The following is a 12,989-nucleotide window of genomic DNA, read 5'->3' on the forward strand; positions in this document are numbered from 1 at the left end:
CTACCCATGACGTCGCTAAGCGAGGCGGCTGCGAGTGTTTGCCTAGACCCTGCATCATCACCAGAAGCCGTGCAAACGACCCTAGACGTCACCTAGATGGACTTGAGCGAGCGCCTTTCCTCTGAGCTTAAATGAAGGCTTAGCTCTTGCGTTGCTCCGCCACTCAGCAGTCGCCGCCATGTTCATGCTCCGAAACCGTAAGTCGAGCTTTGTTTGCCATGTTTCTCCTTCCCGAGCCGCTGCCCCTCCCCCTCCGTTGCTGCGACGACACTAATCCGTACCACCAGTCAGTAAATTTGTCTTTGGCGACAGCTCCAAGGAAACCATTGTCGAAATCTCCCAGGGCCAGCTTTACCTCGTGCGACCCCGCTCTGTCAAGGGATACTCGGAGCTTATATTCAAGGTACGCAAGCCCGTGATCCTGGATTGCATGTGCATTAACAGCCTAGTAGGACGCTGCAGCTACCATCCGCCGCACCGGGCAGGAGTTCCAGTACCAGCTCGTCATCCAGCGCGCATACGAAGAAGGCGAGGAGGACTTGCTAGCGGAAGAGAACGAGGACGCGGCACTTGACGCGCTTGCAGGCGACAAGGACGAAAAGACGTTCCTGCTCGACGAAGACCTCCAGTTCCGCGACGACGTCCGCTCCACCGGCGAGAAGATCTTTGCGTGGCGCGACCTTAGCGGCGACGTTGACGACCTCTGGGAGTTTGTGTGCGACCCGTCAGTCAAGCCTGAAACCGCGTCTTTGTTTGAGCGCGTGGCCTTACAGTGCCAGTACGAGAGGAAGTTCCGGAGAAGCCACGAGCACGCGACCGAGGACGACCTCGCTGCCCTAGCCTACTACGAGGAACCCATCCCCGACGCGAGCCCCATCGCCAGCCCGATCCTCTCGAACGCCCGCGCGCTTCCCGTCGAGCCCCCCACTACCGAAGAGCTCTTTCCCAATACAACGAAGGAAAAGATGGCCAAGAAGGTTGCAGGCAAGGGCACTGTCCCGGAGCAGGAGGATGCTACGGCCGCGCCGCCCTCTGCCGCCCAGCCCCAGGCTCTTGAGACCCTGGTCGAAGGAGACGCGGAGCTTCACCTCTTCGACTTCCCCTCTGGCACCTTCATGAAGCAAGACGACAAAGTCAGTGTCACGGTTACCGAGATTGGCGACTGGAATTACTGGCTACACATTGCTGGCGAAGAGCGCGAGTGGCTGGGACAGCCCATCGTCGAAGACATCAACCCCGTCTTCAACTACGAATACAAGTCCTTCATCTTCAACCACTATCTAGACGACGGTTCGGCGTACTCATGGCTGTTGAAGTTCAAGGATCAGGACGAGCTCGAGAACATTCAGCAAGGTGTGATGCAAGCCCTCTGGGAGCACTTGAACAAAGTCAAATGGGGCAAGGCAAAGGACACCGATCGAGAGTACGTTCTAGAGGCCTTCCAGGATTTGACTATGGAGGATGCGCCAGACGAGGAGCCAGAAGAGGAAGAAGAGGAGGATGAGGAAGAATATGAGAGCACCAACGAGCAGCGAAGCGAACACTACGATTCGGATGAGTCCGAGGATGACGTTGAGACCGGTCCCACCGACGGAGACCAAAACTCGCAGTTAGCGGTTGGCTACAAGCACGACAGGTCCTTCGTTGTGCGTGGAAACAAGATCGGTGTCTTCAAGCACACGCCCGAGAACCAGCTGCAATTCTCTACAACCATCTCCAATATCAAGACACCGGGAGGCAAGGCTTTCAACCCGAACAAGGTCATGTTGCACCAGCAGGATCGTGACATGATTCTTCAGAACTTGGAGAACCCAAACAATCTCTACCGAATGGACCTTGAGACTGGTACCGTTGTAGATGAGTGGAAGGTGCACGACGACATTCCCGTCAAGGTCTTTGCGCCAGAGAACGTACGTACATATCTGCTGATATCTGAATGCAAGCTGACATGTTACAGAAATTTGCCCAGATGAGCGGCGAGCAGACCTTCCTGGGTCTCTCCGACAACGCACTCTACCGCGTCGATCCTCGTTTGGCCGGCAACAAGCTAGTCGACGACCAGCTCAAGCAGTATGCTACGAAGAACGCATTCTCGGCCGCCGCGACTACCGAAAAGGGACACATTGCTGTCGCCTCCGAGAAGGGAGACATCCGCCTATTTGACAGACTTGGCATCAATGCAAAGACCCTCATCCCCGCGCTCGGTGACCCAATCATCGGCATGGACGTCTCAGCCGATGGCCGCTGGGTCCTCGCCACCACGCGAACCTACCTCCTCCTCATCGACGCCCTCCAAAAAGGCGGCAAAAACGACGGCAAACTCGGTTTCGAAAAGTCCTTCGCCAAAGACGACAAGCCCCAACCCCGCCGTCTCGCCCTCACACCCGCCCACGTCGCCCAATTCCAACACGAAACCAAAGCACCCATCTCCTTCACCACCGCCCGCTTCAACACGGGTCTCGACGACAAGGAAACCACCATCATCAGTGCCACGGGTCCCTTTATCGTTACTTGGAGTATGAAGAAGGTGCTGGCTAACCGCAAGGATCCTTACAATATCAAGCGCTACTCTGAGGAGGTTAAGGCTGATAACTTCAAGTTTGGTTCTGATAAGAATCTTATTGTTGCGCTGCCGAATGAGGTCGACATGGTGGCTAAGCGCGCGTTGCAGCGGCCGACGCGCGAGAGTATCGCGATGCCGAGTCGGGTTGGTGGCGGCAGGAAGAGTGGGGTTAGAGGGAGCTATCTTGGTAGGAACGAGATTGTGAATAGCCCGTACTAGGCTGTGGATCGGCTCACGCTTTGGCGCCTTTTTCAGCGTGGTATGGGTGTGCAGTCTGGTGAGTGGTGGTTGCGGCCATCATCTTGCGCGGTGTCGGCGTTGTGTTAATCTTTCTTTCTTTCTTCTTCTTCGACGAGCTACGGATGCTGTGACGATGGGATGCGAGTAGCTGGTTTCCTATATGATTCCCCTTTTTTAGATCGAGACTGGAAATGGCACGTGGGTTTATTGTGATTTGCGTTGTTGGTGATGTGGTTGAAGATGGTGTATCGTTTTGTTGGTTGTAGAGATGGACCCAGTGGCCTACTACTACTACTGCGTCTATTCCAGCCCGTTCTGACCTCAATATTTGAGTATGCAGGCTATCCTTTTTCTTCCACGAAGTGGAACTGTGATTTGGTTGATGGTACCTTGGGTTTGTGTCCTCGCGAACCATTCAGTGGCCTACGACTTCTAGGTGCCAACATGGGCTGTTTGTTGTATCGAAAGCCTTGTACGGAGGCTACGCACTTTGCTCTGCGTTGCATGATTATTTTGTAATAGTTTTCATGTCGCAGAAGTATAACGTTGTTCTGTACGAAGTTTAAATTAACTACGATGGCGGAAGCAGCTATATTGTTATTTGCGACAGAAGGAGATGCAGTGTTAGGAGCAATTAATAGAGAACTTGTTTTATTTGTTGATGTAATAGCGGAAGTAAGTGTATTGTTATTTGCGATAGAAGAAGATGTAGTGTTATTAGTAATTAATAGAGAACTTGTATTATTTGTTAATACAACTACCTTTGCTGCCTTATCTTTGTCTACCTTCTTAAAATTGTATTCCCTGAGAGACTTGACTATGTCGTTGTTGGCGACAAGGTTATCTATCAAAACGTCTTCCTTCGCACAGTTTGGACAAACTAAGGATAGATGACGTCGTGGCATGGGATATGGCTTTGGTAGCTGGAAAGCTGCTGAAGTGCTGTCGGATTCGAAAAGAGCATCTATAGACTCACGCATTTGCTATCACGCCGACCAGGGTACATGGTTATGAGTATGACGGTACATCTATGGAGACAGTTTCTGGCCTTGGTTGATCGGCCTTAGGTAACAAACGTATCCACTACCCAAGAATCAGATCGACAAGCTCCTTCTCTCTTTCTCGCTCCCAAACGTCAGCATGCACTACCCCGCAAGCCCGCCGGTACGCAACGCCGTCTTCCCACTCAATCCATAGCACAAATATGCAGTCGAAAGCCCGGCGTTCTTCCCTTTCACCCGCCTCGGAACTTCGTTTGAGCTCGACTTCCCAATCTAGTTCTGGTGAACGCAGAGCCCAGGACGTTCCTTTACTCATTGCTACAAGCTCTAATGGGTTGGGGAATGAAGAGTTTCTGCCCGTCTCTCTTAACAGAGATTCTTGTTCTGAGCTATTGAGGTAAATAAAGCCAACGTATTGATCTTGCGACGATTTTAGCCACATGTGGGGTAAGTCCACCAAGCGGTATTCCACGTTGTGCACGAGTTGACCACATAAAAACGCTCGGTTTGTTTGGGCGAAGAGATATGCGGTTTGTGGGACGGATATACTGGTACTTGTAGAGCAGGGCTCCGGTACAGGGAATGGATATGAGTATTTTATCCGTGGACAACGAGTATGGCTAAACACCAGCCCTCGTTTTGCGTTGGATTGCTGATCCCATCCTTGAGGTGAAGTGGATAAACGGCCTTGTAATGCCATTGAGCGATATTCATGCCATGATGACTTGATCGGTCTCCGCTCAGGAGAGGCAGGGTGGGCAAGAGTGCACCACTTGGTGACGGGTTCCGTAAAGCGTTCCCGCCAGTAGCCCTTTTCGTAGATTTCATCATCAGGAAAGCGTATCCTGCCGGTCCAGCCGATCCAGGACCAACTCGGTAAGTGCAAAGATGTTCCAGTAGAGCATCTTGAGCGTGGGATTTTGCGACGTACCAAATTGCCGTTAGGTATCCAATACAATGCAAGATCGAACCAAAATTCGGGAAGTCCGTAGAGAAGACCAGGCTGGTAGAACTGCTCGAGCAGGCTCTGCGTGCCAGCAAACGCAGACAGTGCGTCTTCTGGGAAAGTCAGGTGACGGGAATTATAGGCACTGACTAGTTTGCCGAGTGCATAGAGCGTTGGCATCTCAGTTGCAAGCAGTCGATGAATTGTAAGAGTTCGGGAGTTTTCGTTCGGTGGTAGCTGTTTCATCCGATCTTCGCGCATCTGACCATGGTCACAACTCCACTGAACAGCATCATCTACGAAGACTAGTTTCCGCATTGAGAAGGCATACTCTTGAAATGTCCATGCTCTGGTGTGATATGTGTTCGGGACTTGAGATTGCCAATACCCTCTCGAAGGATGGGGTATTGCCGCCCACTCCGACTCGGAAAGCTGCGTAGGCACCTGAGAATGATTCCGTGAGGCTGTCAGGCCTTTGAGTCCGCGTAGCCCATAGTTCGCGTCAAATCCGTCTGCAGCGACGATGGTGAAGTCGGCAGAGTGATAGATGCGGTGCATTCTAGACACTTCACCGGCAAGCTCGACGTGATCGTCTTGTATCTAATGTCATGTCAAATGCTGTTCGCTTCGAACCAAGCAGTAAATGTAGGTGCTCACCACACACAGAGCATCCACCCAGAGGTACCTATAGCCAAGCAATTTAACAACGGCGAAAGCATCCTTAATTGTTTGTGGAATGTGACGAGCTAGATCCCAGTCTGAAAGGGAAGACGGCTTGAAGAGTCTTTCGCGAATCGCAGTCGTGTTTCGAATCGTCTTAGTCTGGCCCCATTGGTAACTCAATGCAATGTATCCTGCCCCCATACTCTCACCCTCAACAATACACATTTCAAATGTATCGACAAGGTATTTGGGCCTTACAGTCCCTAGGTGACTAAGCCAAGATGACCGCTTGCATCGAACTCCGTGAGTTACGGTGCATGCTTTTATCCACTGCTTCAGTAAGCCCACGTCGACCCATTGAGGATCTACCACTCGCATTGATCCTGGATGATCAGGTACCGTGAGATCGCAGAGTAACCCAAGGTCTTCCCCTTGCGAACTTGACAACAAGAAAGAAAACCAGCCACGTCCGTAGCTCGCATCGATCGTCAGGAGAGACGTTTCACGAGCTGGAATATCGGTAAGAAGCCCGTGCAACCAATCTTTGAATAGTGCCACGTGGGAACATTGGCTTTGAAGGAGATCTTTTGCTGTGCCCAAGGTAAGTTCCTTGCGGGTGTCGGTCTCGTAGGCGAACAGGAGTATCGTGCTACAGATTTGACAGTCGGGTCGTCCGTCAGATGATCGGTACGCTCCACGTTCGGGATTGGCTTTCTCGACTTCTGCGACAGGGACCATTCTGGTTCTAATCTTTACGTTTGTACACAGGTAACCGCGGTTTCTTGGTGTATGGAGCCGATGGCCGAATTGCGAGAAAGTGGTGTGAGTGCGTGCAGATCGAGAGAATGAGGCACAGCAGCGGCCGTGAGGCGAGGCATTCAAGGCGGGGTACTGTATGCAGGTTTATGCACGTGCATGAGAGGTGTTCTTCATACTTGTCATCATGTATAACGAAGTTGATTCGCTGGAAGCAGTAGGGATGACGAAACACAAACATTCTATAACGAGAAGTTGGTCATTCCGGATGGCGTATCCCACAGCGCATCCCAGGAGAAATCGAAAGCGTTCGGATCCAATATGTCCGACAACAAGAATGTCGCATCGTCAAAATTAGGCATCACAGGTACGTCGATCCCGTTGCCATTAGGCGCAACGCTGGTTAGCTCCGTCTCCGATGGCTGTGGCGCTTCTCGTGCGTTCAGCGATGCAATTTTCGACACAGGATCAGCGCAGCGTTCCAGACAATAGTTGGCAAGGTCCCAGTCATAGTTGTCTCGCGCATGTTGAATATGAGAAATGACGCGTTCGAGGCGCGAGACGCATGCGTTCCGTATTTCAGGATCTTGGGTCTCGACAGTGCAGCGAAGCGACACGGTGATTGCATGCACCAGGAGATGTGTCGCATAGGGTAGCCAAAAGTCTAGGAACTGGGTTTCGCCCATGGTCAATATGAAATCGAGGACTGCCGACGATGCGATGCGCAGCTGATCCATCCGACTTCGCCCTATGCTACCATCTCCATCAAGGACAGCTGCGCGGAAGATGAGACGGGCGAGTACAAGCCTTATCGAGAGGAAAGAGAGCCATAGCATGGGTGTACCTGGACGATTTGGGAGAGGGAGCCATTCCGGAAGCTGTGATTCCAGATCGTCTAGCTCGTGCTTGAAGCGATCGATCTCCCGGGCAAGTTGTATTCGATCTGGACTGATCTGGTAGACGAAGGGTAAGATTTCGGCCAGCAGCTCCGTCAAAGAGCATAGATGTATGAAGCAGGTGGTAGTCTGCTTCTGCTGCGAGGTTGCCTTGGTGCCAATGAGTGAGCTGACAGTCGGTCGCGGTACGTCGTAGTAGCCTTTTGAGACGTAGGGCGGTGCGCCATACGCGACACTAGACCACTGGTCTGTGATGAGAACGCACCACCACAGTCGCATCCGGACGGACTTCTCATTTTCCGTAATGTTCCACTTCGATGGATCTCTATGCAGCCCAAAGGTTTGGGCCAAAGATACTGTCCGGCCGCAAAGAGTAATATTGCCGATGATAGAGACCGAAGGACGTCCAATCTGATCGAGCACAGCGGCTTGTATAGTGGACATTCCGGGGCTAAGGAAGTCCTCCAGAGTAGCTGAGATAGCCTTGTTCCAGACGTAGTATGAGTTTGGTTTGGGGTGCATCTTTAGGGTATCTGATTTGGCCCAATGCGGCGATGCAAGTGCGAAGATGACACACATCAAATTGTTTGGTACTCTGCCGTATTGCCCTGTCCGCAGCATCTCACACATCTCCTCATCTAGGATGGGAAAATGGTAGTGGATGTGGTTGAAGTAGAGCTCGACCACTTCTCGTTTGAAAGGCCCCATTATCTGCTCAACAATCTCCAGCTGTTCTCTCCCGCAGCCGCTGTTGGGTGGTAGACCAGTGCGAAACCTTGGGACTGTGAGGTACACCACTGGATCTTTCGCATCATGGAGAAGCGTCTGGTAATTGGAAGACTCCACCTCGCCCTCTGCTTTTCGATGCTGCGAGATGTGTCGGTTGAAGATGTCTATATCTTCAGCGAAATGCGGCGCAAGCATAATGGATGCGGAAGGATTGTTGTTGGTTTTATGCAAGATGGGTGCTGAGCGAGGCCGAGAAGGACCTTCCTCAGGCTCGCTGTGCCGTCGCCGCTTGGAGGGCCGTCGATCTGGGCCTTCTTCTGTCGGAGAGCTGGTTGTTGAACTTTCGACATACTGGCACTTGAGGCGTCTTTCCCGGCATGACAAACATGGCTCTCCGGGAATGTCGATGTGACAACGGATTTTGCGCGAACGACATCGCGTACAGGCCGGTACTTTGTGTGAGCGGTATGGCCTGTTCTGAATGGGAGCAGCGCTGGCCATCAAAAGAAGATTTGATCGACCAAATGTGCCCGGACCCTGAGTGAAAGCTTGAGTAGCAGTTCGAGGAAGGCGCGGTGCAGCAGTTTTTGGGTCCACGACAACACAAGCTGAAGTCGCGATTGCGATGGAGGTTCTTCAATGGTCCCGAAATGGCGTTATCGACGTCGATTGCATGATGCGGGATTCTGAAAAGACAGAATGCGAAGAAGCTATGGAATCGGTGACTGCACGCCGATAGCGCATCGTTTAGCGCGCCCCACTTATCTGCACCCAAGCTTCGGTTCTCTGGAGGCTCTGTCCCCACCAGCTGCAGGCTTCACATGCCAAACGCCTCACCAGAATGTCTTACCTTTGTTTGCAGCATCTACTTGCACCACACTATTCATGTTCCGTATTCCGCACAGCTCCTTTCCACGACCGTGGTATTCCTCCGGAGCTATTCCAGCAGCCATCGCGCTAGTCGGACCGCCGCATCGAAACCCCGTATCCACGAGCCCACCTATGTGGAGAACACGACTAATTACTCCAACACTTGCTCTCCTACTTTTCAACACATCGACCTGTCGTCCCGGACGTTTATTTCAACTACATGAACGGCATTCTTGTCTTAGTCATCATCAATCAACACCAACATCCGCCTGCTTAGCTCAGTGGTAGAGCGCGTCACTAGTAATGACGAGGTCGCCAGTAAGTACACCCATTCGAGTCGCACCGAGGACAGGGCGCTGACGTGCCGTGAAGGTTCAATTCTGGTAGCAGGCACATCTCTCACCGTCGTCGTCGACGCGGTAGCATCCTTTTTGCTCGCGTCGATGTGGTTGTGGAGGAAAGTTGAACTTGTGGGCGTGGGCCATCCTGCCAAAGCTCAATGCTGGTAGCAGGCATTTCTTTTTGTTAACGAGGTGCTGACAGTGCGCCAGAGACGAACGTGCAGTTCATGCTCATGTAGCACAGCTTTTTCTCCATTTTGTCTTTCCAGGGGTAACTTCGGGTACCATCTCCGTCACATATGCTTTTTGGGGACCACCACCGGAGGGCTGCGTCTCAATTCCACGACTGTGAAGAAGAAAGGGAGACTTCGGCCTGATCATTATAATACATGACATGATTTGGCAACGGTGCGCAGAAACCGCTCCGCTTGAAGGCGGCAATTCAATGGATTATTTCGCACTATCATTCCATGCGTCCACCTGGATACCACGGCTAAACGATGCGCAAGAACATATATTCAAAACACATCTGACGATAACCGTGGAATTCACGATAAAATCAAAGACGGGCTTGCCGTGCCCTCAATAGCCGACATTGCACCACCGGTCTTTCAATGTTGTTAATGCCACAGCTGACAATTTCCACTGCGAATTACTTTTGCCACTGCACTCCTTCGCCCTGAGATTCCAGAGACGCTTCGACACGATGCGAAGGGCACGCGACCTGAGATAATCGTCGCAAACATACAACCGCCTAGCGCAGGCATGCTGTCATCGACCGGGCTCTGCCGTGTTGTTATGCAGCTTTGATGAGCAGCGAAATTGCGACTCGACGGGTACCGGCCGAGGAAAGCAACCTCCATGCACGAGGCACCCAGGCTTGCATCTGCCATCTGCAGGTAATTACCGGATGTGCAGGATATTCCTTGGGTCGCTATATCGCTGCTCTCTCGATCTGCTTACGCTGACTGGGCGCGTCGATGAGCTATATTGGATGGAGCGGTCGTACGCCGCGAGAGCACACGCGAACAATGCGCATCGGCCACCACACAATAACTATGATGACATCTAGCTCCCCAAGCCCATGTCGCCATATCAAACGCGCCGATAATCACCCTCGATAAGGGGGGGTGCACCGCCATCTGCGAACCAACGCGAGGCTGAGGCGGAAAATAGCTCGAGCGCCTAAAGCCCCCAGGAAATTAGATGGGAGGCCCAATCACCATTCACGGGTACCTGGACCTAACCTCAGGCTAACGCGCATCACGGCAAGATGTACGGCTGCACGGATCAGCTCTCACGGTTCGGCCTTGCCAGGCACGCGGGCGTTTCGAGCTTGGTTGGCGCTCTGCCGTTTGTTTCCTGGTCTCTGCCGCGTCCTGCGCCGACGCTCCTTCACCTCCACGCCGCCTCTCTAATTCCTCTCACGACATCACGTACTCCTGCGGCCAGGTTGTCGTCTTGTCCTTCTTTCATCAAGCGCTACCTGTCGCATTTCACTCTTTACCACATAACCATAGTTACACTCTTTTCTGTCTAGTGCCTAGTTCACCCAATACACGACATCCACCCCCGTGCGCCCATCGAGCACCACATTCCTTACAACGAGCCGACTTCGATCGAGAAATCTTAGACTGTGCGACTACGTAATCACGCACCAAACGGAACCTCGAACGCAATAGCTGGTTCCAGTAGAGTTGACGGCGGAGTTCTCCCGAGAACCATAAACATCATAACACATAATCTATCAATCCCCGAATCGACCTTTTGATACGCCACAATGCACGCCATGGCGCACCAACACGCCGGAGCGCATCTTGTGCGACGGCAACGCGACGATGGCCCCGTAGAGATTGTCACGGCGGTCGTCGCCGTGACTGTAGGGGAGGACGGACAACCAGAGCCGACCAAGAATCCCGGAATCGCGTTGCCCGCGCCTGCTACACGCGCTCGCGAGACGACTACTGAGGAAGAGGACGAGCCGGAGGAGACTGCCAAGCCCGAAAAGCCCACCACAACCGCCAGGAAGCCGTCATCTACCCAGGACGACGATGATCTAATCGTGGAGGAGACCTCAACTGCGAAGAGCCCGCTCAAGCCTGCCTCCACTCTTATGGTAGCGACCAAGTCTCCAACGCCTAGCCCGGCTTCATCGATCGCAGGTCTCGCATCTGCCACAGCCGCGACCATTTCGGCCACCGCATCCTCTTCTTCAGCCGCCGCAGCAGACTCCGAGGAAGGCATGTCCACCGGTGCGAAGGCAGGTCTTGCCCTGGGTATACTGCTAGTCTTGTGCGCCATTCTCACTGGTATCTTGCTCCTGTACCGCCGCAAGAAGAAGCAAATGGCCGCCGCTGCTGCTCAGAACGAGAAAACTGAGATGTACAACGCACCCGCACCACCGCCTCCTCAAATCATCGCTGGCGCTGCTCCTGCTGGCAGCATCCGTTCTGCTCGTACCGCCTCAACTGCCCCCCGCCTCAGCCTGCGACCTGTCACCCAATTCGACCCAGCTTTCAACGACCAGCGAAAGAGTGGAGGAAACTTGCTCAACGTTGCTGCTGCCGCTGGTGGTGCTGCTGCTCAATCCCAGAACCGCAACCTCTCGCCTTCAGCCTCAGCCGAACGTCCTACCAGCGCCTGGGAGCGACGTGGTGCCGCCAACGCTCCCGCTGCCGACCCATTCAAGGATCCTGAGGCGCAATCTGGTCCTCCCTCAGCGAACCCCTTCGGCAACAACGCTGCGGTCGATACTCAGCAAGCTTCCATCCCCGACTCGCCTCCCAATGCTTCTCCCATGGCCTCCGCAATGCACTCTTCCAAGCCCAGCTCTGATTTCGCCAACCCAGCTCCGGCTATCGCCACTGCTGACTCTAATGCTGTTGCCATGTCTACGATCCCTCCTCCTACCTCTGAGCTTCCTCTGCCGCCAACTGTTGCCGCCAACAACGGAAGTGTTCCCCCGAGCCCGGCTTGGACTGAAGACATCCCTGCGTCCCCTGGCCCAGCTCCTGCTGGTCCTCTTCCTGTTGCTGGCGCTATGGCTGGTGGTCGTCCCCAGAGCCCTGCCATGGGTCCTGGTCCTAACAACGTTCACCGTGTTCAACTTGACTTCAAGCCTTCCATGCAAGATGAACTCGATCTCCATGCTGGTCAACTGGTTCGCATGCTCCACGAGTACGACGATGGATGGGTAAGTTCGACTGTTCTCTCTAATTTGACATCATGACTAATTCCTCTCAGGCTCTCTGCATTCGTATGGACCGCTCTCAGCAAGGTGTCGTCCCCCGCACATGTCTCTCCAAGCACCCCGTCAAGCCCCGTAACGGCCCTCCTCGCAACGGTCCCCCACCACCAGGTAACATGCGCGGCCCACCCATCCGCCCAGCCATGGGTCCAGGCGGTCCTCAGCAACGTCCTCAGTCACCCGGCATGAACTCTCCCAACATGCCCCAAGGCAGCCCCGGTCCCCGTCAAATGTCCCCTCGCCAGATGTCGCCCCAGCAAATGCCATCCCCGCAGATGCAACAAGGCCCACGCATGCGATCCAACAGCAACGCTCCCCAACAAGGACCTCCCCGCGGCCGCTCCAACAGCAACGCGCCCTACGCCGGCCCACCCCGCTCCATGTCCCCCGGTCCCTACGGCGGCGGACCCCAGATGGCACCCCCACCCCAAATGGGCGGGCGTCCACGATCCAACTCCGCGAGCCAGGCCGGCAACCCACGACGAGGTCCAGCACCCGGTCCCAGTCCCATGAATCCCAATGCCATTACCCCCAACGGACCTGTTCCTATCCCCGCCCGGAAGCCGGTCCCTGGTATGGCTATGTAAACAAGAACGTTTGATTCTAGACTGGTGCTTTTATGAGGAACGTTTGAGCGGTTTCTTGATCTTGATTTGACATTTTTTCGCTATTTCCTTTTTTGAACCTCTTTCCAACTAGCGGTACGCGGTTCCTTGTGAATTCGTTGTTTACCCTGT

The 12,989-nt window shown here is 53.6% G+C and overlaps 3 protein-coding genes and 1 non-coding gene across 4 annotated transcripts; 3 read left to right on the forward strand and 1 right to left on the reverse strand.

Moving 5' to 3' along the window:
- Positions 1-178: 178 nt before the first annotated feature.
- J4E83_010781 (uncharacterized protein) lies at positions 179-2,782 on the forward strand (the record flags this gene model as incomplete). The annotated part of the gene is made up of 4 exons (XM_049337661.1): positions 179-197; positions 288-403; positions 453-1,910; positions 1,958-2,782. 4 exons carry the CDS (start codon positions 179-181, stop codon positions 2,780-2,782), a joined length of 2,418 nt encoding a protein of 805 aa, XP_049183197.1.
- A 3,629-nt stretch (positions 2,783-6,411) lies between these two features.
- On the reverse strand, positions 6,412-8,295 carry J4E83_010782 (uncharacterized protein; the record flags this gene model as incomplete). The annotated part of the gene is made up of 1 exon (XM_049337662.1): positions 6,412-8,295. One exon carries the CDS (start codon positions 8,293-8,295, stop codon positions 6,412-6,414), a length of 1,884 nt encoding a protein of 627 aa, XP_049183198.1.
- Positions 8,296-8,931: 636 nt separating this feature from the next.
- On the forward strand, positions 8,932-9,015 carry J4E83_010783. The gene has a single exon. It is a non-coding gene; the product is annotated as a tRNA-Thr (tRNA).
- A 1,779-nt stretch (positions 9,016-10,794) lies between these two features.
- Positions 10,795-12,839, forward strand: J4E83_010784 (uncharacterized protein; the record flags this gene model as incomplete). Its single annotated transcript, XM_049337663.1, has 2 exons — positions 10,795-12,198; positions 12,249-12,839. 2 exons carry the CDS (start codon positions 10,795-10,797, stop codon positions 12,837-12,839), a joined length of 1,995 nt encoding a protein of 664 aa, XP_049183199.1.
- Between the last annotated feature and the right edge of the window lie 150 nt (positions 12,840-12,989).

Source organism: Alternaria metachromatica, assembly GCF_023757995.1.
Source record: "Alternaria metachromatica strain BMP 0045 chromosome Unknown scaffold_52, whole genome shotgun sequence".
In the NCBI taxonomy this organism is placed as follows: Eukaryota; Fungi; Ascomycota; class Dothideomycetes; order Pleosporales; family Pleosporaceae; genus Alternaria; species Alternaria metachromatica.